The following is a 16,198-nucleotide window of genomic DNA, read 5'->3' as shown; positions in this document are numbered from 1 at the left end:
TCCAGTGTAACCACTGCCTGCTGTCAGGCAGGCAGGGTCAGCTGTAGGAACAGACTAACTAGAGGATTGCATGTGGAAAACATATCAGAAAGGCCGTGGAAAACATATCAGAAAAGCCATGGAGCTGTCCTGGTCTTTGCCAAGGCTGGAAGATCTGAAGGAAAGGTGTGTGGTATGGATGAGGGGTAAAAAGCTGCTTTTCTCAGTGCTAACAGCAGCACCAAGCGTTGTCCCAGACAGCCCCAGGCCTTGTGAAAAAGCCATGGCTGCCTTGCTTTTTCTCACTGGCCCTTCAGCTGCTCACTCCACTGTCTGATGCCCTTGCTGCCAAAGGGAGAGGGAGAAGAAGCCCTGGGCTCTCTGCCGAGTACAGGGAGAGCCCACACCTCTGGCAGCAGTCTTGGCTAATGCTGCTAAAAATACTATCCACTTACCCTCTTTTGATAGAAATCATCTGATCAGCCACATTTCAGGGATCCTGAGGCTTTGTTGAACTCTAGTCCTTCTTGTTTCACTCCCTGTTCCATAAATACATCAATAATCTCCTAGCCAGCAGCTATCTTAGCACAACAGAGAGCCACAAAACGTTTGAACCTGTGTTATACCAAAATAAGCATCAGGTGTATTTACAGAAACCTTTTTTCCTAGACTGAAAAACTACAGCTGGTATGTTTGTTTTTTCTTTCTTTCTTCTCCATGCAGGACATGATAGGTAGAAAAGAATCTTGTGCTTCAGGACAGATACCAATGACCAACCTCAGCTGCCTTTTCTATGCACTGGAAGAATGGACTGTTGTGGAGTTCCTGAAGAAATACCTCGTTCATGTGATCATTGGCTCACTGACAATTAGTGGAATATTAGTTTTTTTTATAGTTCCTTTAACAATCGTCTTTTTCATTTACCTTAGCAATATTTTGCTTTTAATATATCAGAGGAACAATGAGTTAAAAGCAGATCCCTTGAGTGATGTTTGGAATAGTGTAAGAAAAACAATAGCAAGCTTTTGGGATATATATGCAAGAATATGGCATGGTAAGTACGACATGACTTGTCTGAAGCTTTGAATTACAACAAGTGGTAAATACACAGAAGTTTTAATTTTATTTTTTTCTTCCAAATGGATGCAAATAAGTTCCTTTTATTATATTTTGTATGGCTTCTTTAAACACCTTGCAGTATAAAACTTTCTCCACATCTTCTTAGGACTCTGCCTATTCTAATCCTATTCAAATGGCCTATGGCATGAGTTGTAGCAAGGATGGAAATGAGAGCAGACAAGGTAGAACAGAGCTCTTAGTTGGCAAAAGTTGGGTCCTTCTCAAGTCATTGTATATTTTAGTCTTCTAGTCTGGCTCCACCTGAAACAAACCAAATGTAGGAAGGGTCATGACAAAGATTCATAGAAGTGCATATCTGTGAGGAAATTCCCTCCCACTTTGAATACACTTAACTCTTGTGGAGAGAACCTCTTTTTGGGATTTGTACAGATTATGGTTTCAATTTAGGCATTTCACCTTCTCTAAAAGAGGAACACTTTAGTATGGACAATCACAAGCTCTTCATTCTCATTGACACAGAATGGAGATTCATGCTTCCAGATTTCAGGAAATTTCCAGACTGTTTGCCTCTGTTTCTGAAAATGAAGCATTTTCACACTAGTTGCTAATTTTTTTTTTTTTTTAAATATTATTATTGTAACATTTACAAAAAGTTCCTAATGGGAAATAAATTCTTTCCTTCCCTCACTGGGGGAAGTGAGGTTCAGGTCTGCTCTCATGATTAAACTGACCAAGAAATCAGTCTAGTGGCATGCTGTGGTGTCTAAGGGACTTTCTCTGTGCTGTTGACTAAAAGTTCCATCCAGAACTTAATTATTTTGAAAGCTACTACAGAGGCTTTCACAAGTCTCTGAAGGTCATTTAACAAAGGAGTGTAAAAAGTTTTCTTTAAACTGCCAGATGATTTACAGATATCATTTTCAGTGTATTGCTTTCCATCCCAAACAGGTTATGAGCTTCATGGTGTGGAAAACCTCCCAGAAGGACCAGGCATTCTTGTGTATTACCATGGAGCTATTCCTATAGACTACCTTTACTTTTTGTCTAGGCTGTTTCTGTGGAAGAAAAGACTTTGCCTGTCAGTAGCTGATCATTTTGTGTTTCGTTTACCGGGTAAGAATATGTTCTCTTGTATTTAAGCTTCCTGGGTTCACCTAACCTGTCCTGGTTTTGGTGATCTTTACATTTACTATGTTTGAAAGAGAGCTTTTAAACTAAAAGAGTGCTTTTAGATTGTTAAACTAAAAGTTCATAGATGTAACAAGACAAACAGGGTAGCATATCCTGTCTTTTCAGTGAAAACATTAGTAAACCCTCCAAAGCCAATAAATAGACATATAATCCTTTTGAGATGAAATGTCATCCCTCAGTACAAAATGCTGGATAGGACTTTACTATTGACCCAGTGCTGACTGGTCAGGAGAAGATACAAAGAAGCAAATATAATGCAATTTTAGGAAAAAAAAAAGGCATAAAGAAGAGTGTCTGGAAGGAATAGCAGGGCAATTATTTAAAGGCACCTTTATGTCACTAATATTGAAAGCTGTTTTAATATAGAGAATAGAGAAAGCTATTTAGAAGTAGAAGGACACTTTCTGGAAAACAAAGTTTTCATGAAAACAAGTATTGTAAACGCAAGTAAATTTGATGCTAAAACTATATTCAGGCACTCCTAGAAAGTGGGAATAATTTTCTTAAGGCATACTTAGCAAATACTGTGTAGTACTGAGCACATCAGAAATAAGAAGTCATCAAAAGATGATTGATTTTTAAGAGAATCCTCAAAAAAGGAGAAAGTTTAGCAAAATGTTGAAAAGGAGACTCCTTTTTTCAGGGATAAGTAAAGGGGTCTGTTCAAATTGAAGTGTCCCTAGCACAGATTTTTATCACAAATATAAAATCCACATTTCTTAGGACTAGGCAACACTCAGCTGTGCGGTTCCTGGACTATTGGTGTGTACATAATATATTGATCGTGTTATGTTCATGCCAGAGCAACAAAAGGTAGTAAATGCTGTGTCAACCTTCAAAAAAGCTATAAAAAGGTGTCTGGTAAGAAAGGCTACAAATAATTAAAATCAGACCTCCCCATTGCATTAGTAGAAGATGTGGCTAAAAGTGAAATTCCTCCCTAACCTTCTTTTGCTCTACTTTGCTTACTTTTTGTAAAGGCATGTTATACTTCACAGATCATTTTTTAAAATAAAAACAATCATATGCTGGACCTCAGTTCTGATTAATTACAGTTACAGGAGAATTCTTCTTGTGAATTAATAACTCTCTCCATCTCAAAATAGCTGCTAAGTAATAAAGTTACAAAAAAATACAAGGATAATTCAGAGGTGTGGCATGGCTTCCTTTGAAGAGCTAGGATATCAGATAGAAGCCTTGCATGGCTGAAGGATGTGGAGTCCTGGAAAAGGGGACTAAGAAGTGATAATATTTTCATGTGATACGTACATACTTTTTTGTCCAAGCAAATGAAGAACCTCTTTGCTTAATAATAATATGGCATTCCTGACTTTAGGATAAAACAGAAATGTGTCTTGAGTTCAAAAAGGGATTAAACAAAGTCAACATCTGTCTTTAACAGAATGATCTATGAAGCATGATACCTTGAATAATATTAAATGTCAGGATTCGGCACTGTGCTGTCCACTGTCTTCCAAAGTTTTTGTTGCAGACCTCTGTCAATCCAGAGTTGGTGCTTCCATTTATTAATATAAAAACCATTCTTTTCAAACTATGCTGTTTGAGCAGGGAATTTGAAGATTGTGGAAATGCTTTCTATCAGAGTTCCAAAGTAAGGTGGTAGCAAGGAAAGTAATATTAAAAAGCATGGAGTGCATCTATGGTTCTCAACCTGTCTTTTAGAGAAATCCCAGTCATGGAAACAGAGGAAGGAAATTCACTGTGGTGAATTCATTCATGACTCATTCATGCGGTGCTGAAATTGCCCTGCTAGCTCCTGTCATTCATGCATCTTGAGAGTCTTAGAGCAGTTCAATTTGATTCACATAGTTTGCAATTTAAGCACAAAATACTCAATTAAACCACTCAAAACGTCAACGTTTAAAATGTTAAACATCACAGTTTGAAAGAAGACTAAAAATAGCTGCTTGTCAGGTATTTACTTTTTGTAGTAATCTTTATTGTACTGATTCTCTTTGTTTTGTATTAAAATGTGTAAAAAGAAGGAGAGGGGAATAGAGGTTTATTTTTTGGATTCTTTGCTATGACCCACAAATTTTGTTGACATAATTTGGTTGATAATTATGGAAGATAGCATGTGAAAGAATTTTTTTGATTGAAATGTTCCTGACAAGATGGTTCATCTTCATAATATTTGGGCAAAAATATTGTCACATATTTGTCATTGTGCCAGCATTTACTCTGTAGGTGTCTTACTTCCTTTGTAAAAATTTGTCTTAGCCTAAATATATAGCTACTAGATTTTAATTTAGCTGTAATCTGGCTCCTATATGCAAACAGTATTTGGGAGATACATCATATTAAAAGTACATTTGCTTCTTATTTATTTCAGGACTTAAATTATTGTTGGCTGTGACGGGTGTTATACCAGGTACGAGGGAAGAGTGTCTTGTTGCACTGAAGAATGGATACTTGGTGTCCATCTCACCAGGTGGAGTTCGGGAAGCGCTCTTCAGTGATGAAAGTTACCAGCTCATGTGGGGAAATCGAAAAGGCTTTGCTCAGGTTGCTCTAGAAGCAAAAGTGGTGAGTGCCATACATTACCAGTCCCAGTTCATGCTTTCTGCATGTCTGCTTCATTATAAAATGCAGATTAGGACCATTTGTTGGGGAATCTTCCAGGAGAAATGGTTGGGAAGTAAAGACTTAATTCCCTTTTCCCATCGCTTTCCTTGAGCACATTGATTCACAAGGAGCAAGAGTTTTGTGGAACTGTCAGACTTTTTCTTGACTGTTTCAAAGCATCCATCTCTGTGTTTCCATGTCTACAGTTCCATCATGCAGGCATCCACTGTTCCATCTTGACTCTATTTCAGGAATCTTCACTGTGGTCCTTCTCCATACTGCCCTAAGGCTTCATTCTTTTTTTCTTATTCTTATGGATGTACCTTTTTAGCTTACTTCCACATAGCCAGTATTTTTTTTTTATGTTGTTTTAATATATTATCTTTATCTTTCTTCTCATTTATTCTGGGAGGGTCTAGGACTTTGTTCTTACCTTTACTTTTCTTCATGTTTGTGAAAGATTGCATCAACTAACTCAAGATGTGTCTACATCAGTGTCTGAGTTTGAATCGTGTGCACTTTTGAAGCAGTTTTTGCATCAACCATGCCTTCATTCACATCAAAGAACATGTTAGAACACTGGAGCTGCATTCCTTCTGGCTGAAACTAAACCAAAATTGGAACCTAATACTCACCAGTGTCAAATGGTCATTCAGTCAATGGTGCCAAACAAGAATTGGTTCTGCATAAAAACATAGCACTGAAACGTGTTCAGTGTGGATGTCAGATTCTCAGCATCCTCTAGACATGTGCTTCACTTGATTTGCACTCCACCAATGTACTCATGGCCAAGGGTTCAGCAGTTTCCATATGGATGATGATCTACAAATACAACCTTCCACCACTAGCTCTGATTTTATATCTAAATCTATATGGGAGACTGATTTTCTGATACAGTCTCTGGGAAATTATTTTATTTGGGATGGCATGCAGCTGAAAGGGCAGCAACCCCGTCTTTTTCCTAACTGACACTTCTCCTCATCATCACCACCTCTGGAACACAAGTTTCCTGTCTTAATTTAGACTTAAATTTAGACCATTAGCATACCTAGTGGTTTTTGAGTCTGACAATATAGGTACAAATCCAGGGTTTCTTTGTTCGGCCATGCACTTTCTGCTGCTTTCTCATGAACTGCACAACCATCACTTTTTCCTCACATTCTTAGGGATGTCTCACCAATTGCAGTGCTCTTTGACCTTCCACATAAAGTTTTCTGTCTATATAGGAGAAGCTGCACAGGGAATTGAGTTCTTCTCATGAAACTTTAATTTCTTAACATCCCTTTCATATTTTGTGCAGTTATATCTCTTTTGCACCTCATCCATTTGTTGCTTCTCTTTTTGGTCTCTTGTGCTATGGCTCCCTAGTACAAAGGATCTGAAGGTGCAAAATGTGTGCTTCAGATTAATATTTCTTCCTCACTCTGTCTCTAAATAATTGTGGGGAGATAATTAAACACAAAAATAAACTTAGGGGCATTTACCCAATGGATAAAGTAATTTTAGACCTGGAATCCTGTTTCCACATCTTGTCTTATGTGGCCTTTTAAAAAATCAGGTTTTATGTGCTTCTGTTCTTTTTTCCTGTTCTTTTTCACAAAACAGTAAATGGTAGTCATAATACTTCATATATTGTGTGGGCCTCTTGCCCACCACTACTGGGAAAGTATCAGAATGTGAATGGGATAAATTCAGTCTAAGTCATATGGGCATTTCGAGTTCCCTAATAGTCTTCTTATGTATTAAATGTGTCTTCTTATGTATTAAATTATGCTGAAACAGTTAGAAAGAGTTGCCACTTTAAAAACTTGAGAGATTTCTATTGATTTTGTTTTCATCTCTGTCTTTCAAGCTACTACAAACATCTGGAGAAACTTTTGCCAGATGTTCTCCCTTCACCTGGAACCTTACAGTAATGCAATGTAACAGGTTGTGGGTTTTTAAATAAAAATGGAATTAAAAACTATGAGTGCCCTTACACAGATTGCCACCCTGATCAAAATAAATCACAAGAATCATTGCCAGTAATTCTCCTAATTCTACCAGTCTTCCATAATACAGAAGCACATGGAAATAACCGAATAGTAGTACCTCAAATCGTTACCTCTTTTTCTTGACAGAATTTGGTTTTTGATGGGGGTTTTTAAAATTTCATTTGATGAATTGGATATTCTTTGAGGGTAAGGTTCTTGCAGTGTGAAAGGGTCTTGGGGTCCTTTAATGTTTGGTAAACAGGCACTATGTAAGACTGTTACCAGGAGGTGAGAGAGAGTGCATTATCCTTCTAGGTAAGCCCTACTAGCCTGGGCTTACCTTTACAGTTCTGTTGGTTCTTATATCTCTTATTACCCTCATTCAGCTTTGTGGGGTTTTTATGATCAGGAAGTCTGACTGGATCCCTGTATGGTGGGCATTGCTGTAATTAGCTTGCAAGCTTCACTGAACTTTGGGCATCATTGATATTTTTCTGGAAATCTTGAATCAAACAAACCTTAGATAACTAAACAGTTAAAAAAAAAAAAAAAAAGGAGGGGGGAACTCTGTGCATTTAACAATAGAGGGGGCAATATTAACCTTATATATCCCCTCTTAGATAAAGTTAGGCCCGTAGTAGTCACATTTTGACACATTTCAAGTTTGATTGTTTGTTCTTGCTGCATCCTTTTCAATACCGGCTAGACTAGTCTTTCAGGTTGACCAAAGATGCGTGTAGTGGATGCCAGGCACCCATCAAAGCCTCTCTATCACTGCCCTCCAAAACTGGACAGGGGAGAGAAAATAAAGCAAAAGATTCATCAGCTGAGATAAAGTCTGGGAGAAATCACTCACTGAATACCATTATGGGCAAACCAGACTCAACTTAGGGATATTAACTGCATTCATTAGTAACAAAATCAGAGCAAGACAGTGAGAAGTAAAGTAAAAGTCATAAAAACACCTCTTGTCCCATCTCTCCCTTTTTCCTTGGCTCTGCCTCCTCCTGACAGCTTTGCACAGAAGCCACCCCTGTAGCTTCACCTCTACCAAAATCTGGCCACAAAACCCAAATACACTGGGGATAGACTCATCCAAATATCAGAACTTGTTCTATTATGTAGCAATTAATATAAATTTGCTAATAGTTACTCAGATATCATGAATAAAAGCAAGATAGAATTGTAAGGGTATTTTAGAAGTTTCTCTACATACAGTGTAGCCATCAGCCAAAGAACTACACACAATTTATCAAAATGACTACATGGTGGTTAATAACCTGTCACAGATTACTTGAATGGGAATTTCAAGACAAAACTTACTTTATATATGAATAGACATTCCCATCCATCACATAATATTACAGAAATTCAATAGTTCTTACACTGAAAATGTTGAAGAAAAGCAAACAAGAAGGTAGTTTCATCCTCAGCCCTTACCTGTAAAGATTCCACATTTAATTTTGTGTACCTACTCTGCTTAACAAGAGTCACAGAGTGTTACTATTTAATGTTATGACTCAGTGTACCTCTGGGACATATATTTCTCTCAGCCAAATTCTTCCATGGCCTTCAGAAATGCTCTCTGTCTATAGCTTGGTTTTGGCAGGCTAATGGGGAGGGATCATAATTTCTGAAGATCCTTGAATTTAATCTGTGCCAAAAAATTCCTTCAAGGTGAGTTAGGTGAAAAATAAACAGGAACTATGATTTATAAAATTCTCTTGTATGGGCAAGGGGTTTGGACTACATGATCTCCAGAGGTCTCTCCCAGCCTCAACTATCCTGTAATTCTGTGATTTTCAAGGTGGCTGGGTGTGATACATCTCAGTTCCAGCACAGCAAATATAAATGTGTAGGTTACTGCAGATCTGGCTGTGCTGCTTTACAAATGCAAGATTTTCTGTGAATACCCGTGTTTTCCATCCTAGGGACTGAATGTTGCTGCCTACCCTGCACCTCAATGGCTGATCATTGTATGAGAGTAACTTCTGTAGGTGCCAGATTTCCTTTAGCCTACCATATGTTTCTCTTGTACTATTCCTAAAATTTAAAGTGTTTTGTCTGTGTGACAGATAGGTTTCAAACATTTTACATCTTAGATTTCCAGTATTCAATTAATAGCTGAAATAAAGTGTGGTATTTTTAGTGTCCAGTATTTAAATGTTTTTAAAAGACATTGCTGATTACTTTCTAAGGGTTTATTTCTAACACTTTCCCTTAATTTCACATTCTGAAAAGTTTACTTTTACAACTTTAGGCATGTTTGATCCTTTTGTTCTCTCTCAGGTATTTTTTCCTTTTAATGCTTTCTATCACCATGAGTTATTTGGTAGGCTCTAGTTTAGGTCCTTTTCTTGCTTGTTTTCTTTTTTTCTCATCTTGAAATTTTGGTTCAGTGGTAGTGATTCTTAACAGTACAAAAGTCTTCTTTCACTACCTTCTGGACAAGTTGTTCCAACAACCTGTTCAAATTAGAGTTTCAGGAAAAGGAAAAGGGACACTAGAGGAGAAAAAAAGTCTTTGCATATGTGGATACAACTACTGTCAGTTTGTCTACAAATTATGAAATCTTACCTCAGGCTGTGAGCCATGACTGTTTCAAGTGCAGGTATCTCAAGCGTGCTTCTTTTCAGCCACAATGATGAAGTGAACTTGTTCTGTAAGTGCCTAAGAATCCCCCCTCCAGAAGGTGTGCAGTCCAGGTCAGTGAGGACAGACAAATGCCTTTCTTTTGTCTCAGGGATCTGCAGAAGTCTTTTCCAGTGAAGTTTTATCCAAACATTACTGCTTCAGTAAGACCCTATTTGAGAAGCAGATGAGATGAGCCAACTGTGAATGTCTGCTTGCTTTCTGCAAGACTTCACAAACTGAATACTTTCCTATTCACCAATCATGACAAAAGCCATAGACAGAGAAAGTGTGGAGATTCGTTTTCTGTTCCAGTCAGTGATATTGCAGCAAATACATATTACAGAAGTTATATAAAACCTAGTACAATGTCAGTCATTTTATTTACAGGTAGTGACTTTAAAACACGTGTTTTTTGGGAGCTGAAAAATAGAATTTTATTTCTATTCTGGTGGTTTTTGTATTTTATATCAAGATTTCTTGTTTACTTAACTTTACTTAACTGACTGATAATTACCCTCTGTATGTGTGTGATTTTCTTAGCTGCATTAACAGGCACTAAAAGCAGAAATTCAAACCTAGTATAACATTTCCACCTTTTTTTTTTTTTTTTTTTGTACTTAGCCCATCATTCCAATGTATACTCAAAATGTCCGTGAAGGCTATAGGATGTTTAAAGAAAGAAGTAAGAATTTAAAACATTCCAAATACATTAAAAATATTTTTATCTCTTTTCTCTCAGATGTGTCTTACTTTTACCTCAGACTTTGCTTTTCAGGCTTTTGCTTACTTTGGATTCTCTCACTCTTGCTGTGGGTGAGAGGTAGCTCAAATTTGGAAATAGCTTGGGTGTAACTGGTTTGTGTGTGTGATTTGGTTCTTTAATGCAGTCTTACTTCTTTGGCCTATTAACTCTACGAAGCTTTGTTTTGGTGGACAGTTGCCTCAATCTTGCAACAACTTCCCGACTGCCAAATAAAGCATGCATTTTTAAGAAATCTTCTACATTAATCAGATTTCACATTTGGATTGTGTTGTCTGTGACTATATCTCACTTTTCCTCCCATAAACCAGGATTTTTTAGACAGTTATATGAAAGCACTCGATTGCCTTTTACTCCTCCATACGGAGGACTTCCAGTTAAATTTCGCACATACATTGGGAAGCCAATCCCTTACGACCCGAATATAACTACAGAGGAATTAGTTGAAAAGGTAAGTTCTCTCTCCTTGCAATATTGAACTACATACTTTTCCATCTACTACAGGTGCACTTGAAAGCAGTTTTGCATGCTTGAATAAAGACAAATACACTTTTACTAGCTTTTTAAAGCTATGGGCAGTTGAGGTTTGGGATTATTTAATGTACTAATGCCTACCAGTAAATATTGACATAGTAACAGTTGATTGGGATGCCCTCATCCTTTTAAAATGAATGAACTCTGTCTTCTTGTTATGTTAACTTTGTTTCTCCCGTGCCTTTGATAACTTTGATAATAATTATGATAACTGAAATGATGAAAAATTATATTTTAGGTGCAGTTTTTCAGTAATTATGAAAATAAATTTCTTAAATAACAAATAACTTTGGGAATCTTCAGTGAATAGCATAGGGCTCTAGAAGCAAAGTTCTTCAAGAGCTTCAGTCTCATGGTCAAAAGGAAAATATTTAAAAGTTGCATCCAAAATATAAAAATATTTAGAGTACCTACAGTTTGGTGAAATTAGTGATGCCCAGGAGCATAAATTATTTATAGATATAGAGTTTAAGCATTTTGAAAAATATTGAGCTAAACCGAAAATACAGCTTTAAATTTTTTCATGGAAGATGAAAGGAGGATTTTATTAAAAAAAATAATCTGCTACAACCTAGAAATACACAAACAAATCAACTGTCAGAAATCACTTACTAAAACCCACCTTGCTAGCGCCAAAAAGATGCAACAAGGCTAGATTTTCTTCTTTTGTTTTCTTTTTTCCTTTTAAAATGGTATACTGCAGGTTGTTCTGTGTTTCACAAAAGTGAAACCAGAAAGACAGGTTTGGTCTGTTACAAGGGAACAGCTCCAGCAAGCTGTAGAATTTAGCCTTAGCACCTTTAGGAGGCTGAAAGCAATATGACTGCCCTTATGGTTATTCATATTCTTGTATTTTAGGGGAACAGTGTTTTGTGTACCTGCAAAAGTGAAACTGAAATTTCCCATGATATTGGTTTACCTTACTAAGGCAAGCCTTTGGCTGCCCCCTTTGACCTCCACCGACTTTGGTGGGAGTACAGTTGGGTCTTCTGTGGCTGATATTAGTTAAAAAAAAAAGGCAACTTAAATGAGGTTTGAGGTGAGCAGTGACCTGGCTGACCTCTGTCTGATCCTGCCTTGCAAAGGAGTTAGGACATGAATTTGTCAGAAAAGGTTTGGCTACCCTTTTCTTATATTTTCAGTGATACTCTACTATAACTCTGGGGTAGATCAGTGGAGTATGTAGCTACCCTTACGTGAAATTTAAATAAACAAGGGAAACCAGGAGATAATTACTTATTTCTTTTATAAATATAAAATATTGTATTAATTCTCTTCCTAAACTTACATTTGAATCTCATGTAAAGAGTGTTATGAACTTTCTTATTATGTGCATGCTGTATATGATAAAATTATGGGAGAATTCATGTTGGGAAGGACAGACAGAGGTTCCTACTCCAAAGTCCTAGTCCAAGATAGGTCAGCTATAAGATCAGATGAAGTGAGTCAGGCTTTATCCATAATTTTTTGATGAAAATTTTCAGGGATGGGAGATTGCAGAAATTTAATGTTTGCATGTCTTAAAGGCCACTTTGACTAAGTAATGACCACATTTGATAAATCTCAATAATTTGAGCCTACTTAAAGTGCTTTGGTTTTGTTCCTTTCTTTTCCAAGAAATGTGTCGTTAGGACAGCTAGTTAATAAAAAACACAATTTTTTTTACAGTAGAGCTATGTGTGAATTTTCCCTCTTGAACCTCTGAGAAGTTAGTGATTATACTGTTCTTCCATGCATAAAATAGGTGTGTAAAGGCAAATTTCTCTTCTCTTTTCAGACAAAGACTGCTGTCCAGGCTCTCATAAGCAAGCACCAAACAATCCCAGGCAATATATGGAAGGCTTTACTGGAGAGATTTGATAAACGTCGTAAAAGTGATTAGCATGCTCATGTTTATTTCATTGGCTTTACAGCATACAGTAAAAAACAATGTCATACAGCACTGGTCACTAATACTTGGTGTTAACCAGTTTAATTTACAAATTTCTACAGATTTGGTGGAAGAAAACAATGTCTAGAAAGTTCCTCTATGTCTTTGAGAATATCCTGAAGTAAGAAAGATTGGTGAAGATGACTTATATATAATAGCAATGCAACTGCTAAATTCCCCCAAAGGAAATCATGCAGCCAAGGTTTTCCTGGTTCCTAAAACAAATATGTACTGACATCTGAGAGCCTTAGTGGTGTTGTCTAGGCCTGTGTGTTTGCATTTTGAGCACAGTCTGGTCTCAGAGCAGAGCCTCAGGGTTGGTGTTGTCCCACCAGAGACCACCCCATGGGGGAACCTTCCCTGAGGGCCCCAAGGAAGACATGTCAGAAAAAAACTGTCTTGTTTTAGGTAATCAGCTACTGCTTACACTATTCTCCTAGAGACTACAAAGAGATGCATAATCCCATTCAAACAGATGCTAGACTCCTTCAAACACATCAGCTTAGTAGTGCGTACCCTGGAAAGCAGGACTGTTTGCATCCATGACTTTTCCTCCACAGAAAAAGGGTTCTCAAAGAGAGGGAAAAAAAGCTCTAGTTCAGTGTAGCAAATATTGCCAATGCATGTAGAAGGTAGGTTCAAGTCTGAGCTGGTTTGTGCATGCTCTATTGCACCACAGCATAGTTGTTTAGTGAATGAGGCTGTCCCAGTCTGAAAATCCCTGGATATGGTGTGTGCAGTATGGCTGTGCTGTATTTACTCAAATCTCCCAGGGAACAGGCTCAGGGGGAGCTTTCTTAGGCAATGCATCTTTGAGGTTTATCATCACTGGTGGTTTGCCTAAAAATGCAGTACTGCAACACTGCCAGTACAGACTGACTGTTTGGAAAGGCAGTCTTGTCTTCCTAATGCAACTTGTGGAAAACTGAAAGTTAGTACAAAGCAGAATGTGTTTTTACAGGCTGTGGGATGGTGGGAGTGGGACAACTTTGTGTAATCTACCCAATATGCCATTAAATGCAACCAAGTCTTAACTTCAAATACCAAGAGAGGTAATTTTTGTGCCTCATTTTTCCTTCATGTACTCTTAATGTGTAAATATTTTTTCCTCTCAACGTCCTGAAAGCATCTAAGGGAATATATGTAATATTTGCCCATTTTTCAGTAGAAAACTGAATCTACTCTTTGGATTATAATAAATTCTTCCCTGAGTCTGCCTCTTCACAACTATTCCTTGCACATCTGGTGAAGGGAGAAGGATGGAGAGGTGAGTTATTTCTGTGCATGGAAAAGAAAAGAATCCTGTCCTGAAAAAAACCCTCAAATCTGTATTAAGATACAGTAGTCTTTACTTGAACACCTTAACTATAACTGCTGTATACAGACAGAAAGATTTTTCACCCAGCAGAGATTCAGCCTGCATAGGAGATGATAAACTAAAGCAGATCAAGATGCAGACCGATATGCCTGGACATAAGCAGGAATTCAAACCCAGAAGTCTTACATGCCGCACTGCAGCGATACAAGCTACAATTCAAAGCCTGAGCTTAAGCCAAGGGAGAAAGGGAACTAAAGGAAAAGGTTATAGAATACTAAAATGGACACAGATGAAGAAGCGAGAGGAATTAAAAGTAACCAGAATCTGAAAGCTTTCTTTGTATTGCAGAAACTGTAGAAGGACTAGACAGAATCATTGTCTGACTATCCTGTAATTCAAGTGCATTCATGCCATCAAGGAATGTGTCCAAAGAAGGGCAGTGAAGCTGTTAAAGGGTCTGGAGCACAAGTCTTATGAGGAAAATCTGAGGAAGGTGGGGTTGTTTAGCCCGGAGAAAAGGAGCCTATGTGGGGACCAACACCTACAGCTACCTGAAAGCATGGTTGCAGCCAGGTGGGAGTCAGTCTCTACTCCCAGGTGATAAGGGACAGAACGAGAGGAAAAGGAAGTTGTGCTGGGAGAGGTTTTGATTGGATATCAGTAAAAATTTATTCACTGAGAGGGTTGTCAAACATGGGAACAGGCTGCCCAGGACAGTGGTGAAGTCACCATCCCAGGAGGTGATTAGATGTGTAGATGTGGTACTTGTGGATATGGTTTAGTGGTGGGCTTGGCAGAGTCAGGTATTATTTGGACTCAGTGCTCTTAAACTTCCTTTCCAACCTAATGATTCTGATCCTGTGACCAAGAATTTGCACAACCTTTCAAATGCCGTGCTGTCTAATACATGATGCAGAGATTTCTGTCTCTATCTCCCCTATTTCAGACAGCTGCTAATATTTTCTAACAAGGTTTAGGTTTTTCGTGGGCTATTACATCTTCTAGAAGTACCACTGTGTTATCTGCAGCTTCACTGAGTAAAAAATAATTTCTATTTCTTGTCTTCTGTCACAGTTGTCTAAGAGTATTTTCTGGGGTCTCAAGATGATAGACAAAATTATTACGGAGAAACAGGAGGGATTTTGAATTATGTATGTTATTTTTCTAATAAAAAATTGTAAACAATTTTTCCAGAAACATTATAGTACTGCTCTAATAATAAGCAGCTATTATATTATTTTAGTGGCTCACTCTAAATTTTTACTCTTTTTAGAACAGTATTATAGACACTAGAATTAAAGCCTGGTGTTATAGAAACTAGAATTCTTTTCATACAAATAGAAATGTAATTGCAGATCAAATCACTCCCTTGCTACACTTATTTTTTTAGCCTCTCCATCATACAAGAAAATAAGGAATGAAAACCAGAAAGTGACCTGTGCCTGCCTCAAAATGAACACAGTATTTATGACTCATTAGGTATGGTTTTCCCAGTAAATAATGCAGGGAAATTCTTGTTTTGTGTATAAAGCTTTTTGTGTATAAAGTTTAACCAGCTCAAACAAGATTTTGCATTGGGGAAAAATATCCTACCTTTAAAACAGTAAATTAATAAAATCATAGAGTCATAGAATATTCAGAGTTTGAAAGGACCCAGAAAGATCATTGAGCCCGTGCTCCTGGCACTGCATAGGACATCCCCAGGAGTCACACCATGTGCCTGTCCAAATTTCTCTTGAACTCTGGCAGGTTTGGGGCTGTGGCCAATTCATTAATTGGATGTCAGTGGAAGCAGTTAGGCAGTAAAGAGCGTGTACAGCTGCACATTTATTAATTGGATGACAATGGAAACAGTTACACAGTACACTGTGTGCAACTGCTTAGCGGAGCAGCTGCACATGTCAAGAGGCAGATGATGTACGTGTGGAAGCAAGCTGGTCAGACAAGCACAGCAGGAGGGGATCTGGAAGATCCGTCCAAGTTCATCCCACCGAAGGCTGAGGGAGCAGCCATGGCAGTGTTCCGTGTCATCCTAGCAGGTAGGGTACTGCATGCATCACTACCCGTGTGTTTGGAGGTGCACCCGGTGTGACTGCAACACTACACTACTTACTTCTTTGATATTTATTTGTAATTTTTTTTTCTTTCTGTGTAAATCCAGGGATTACATCCACAGCTGTTAGGCAGCCAGCAATGCCTTAACAGCTCCGTGA

The 16,198-nt window shown here is 37.8% G+C and overlaps 1 protein-coding gene across 1 annotated transcript; it reads left to right on the top strand.

Moving 5' to 3' along the window:
- Nucleotides 1–705: 705 nt before the first annotated feature.
- LOC136368773 (DGAT1/2-independent enzyme synthesizing storage lipids-like) lies at nucleotides 706–13,878 on the top strand. Its single transcript, XM_066331154.1, has 6 exons — nucleotides 706–1,033; nucleotides 2,008–2,172; nucleotides 4,604–4,797; nucleotides 10,065–10,125; nucleotides 10,515–10,654; nucleotides 12,515–13,878. Exons 1-6 carry the CDS (start codon nucleotides 706–708, stop codon nucleotides 12,617–12,619), a joined length of 993 nt encoding a protein of 330 aa, XP_066187251.1. The 3' UTR covers nucleotides 12,620–13,878.
- The last annotated feature ends 2,320 nt before the right edge of the window (nucleotides 13,879–16,198 follow it).

Source organism: Sylvia atricapilla, chromosome 1 (genome assembly GCF_009819655.1).
Source record: "Sylvia atricapilla isolate bSylAtr1 chromosome 1, bSylAtr1.pri, whole genome shotgun sequence".
NCBI classification, from domain to species: domain Eukaryota; kingdom Metazoa; phylum Chordata; class Aves; order Passeriformes; family Sylviidae; genus Sylvia; species Sylvia atricapilla.
The sequence above is the reverse complement of the archived record's forward strand: the minus strand, read 5'-3'. Positions and strand labels throughout refer to the sequence as shown.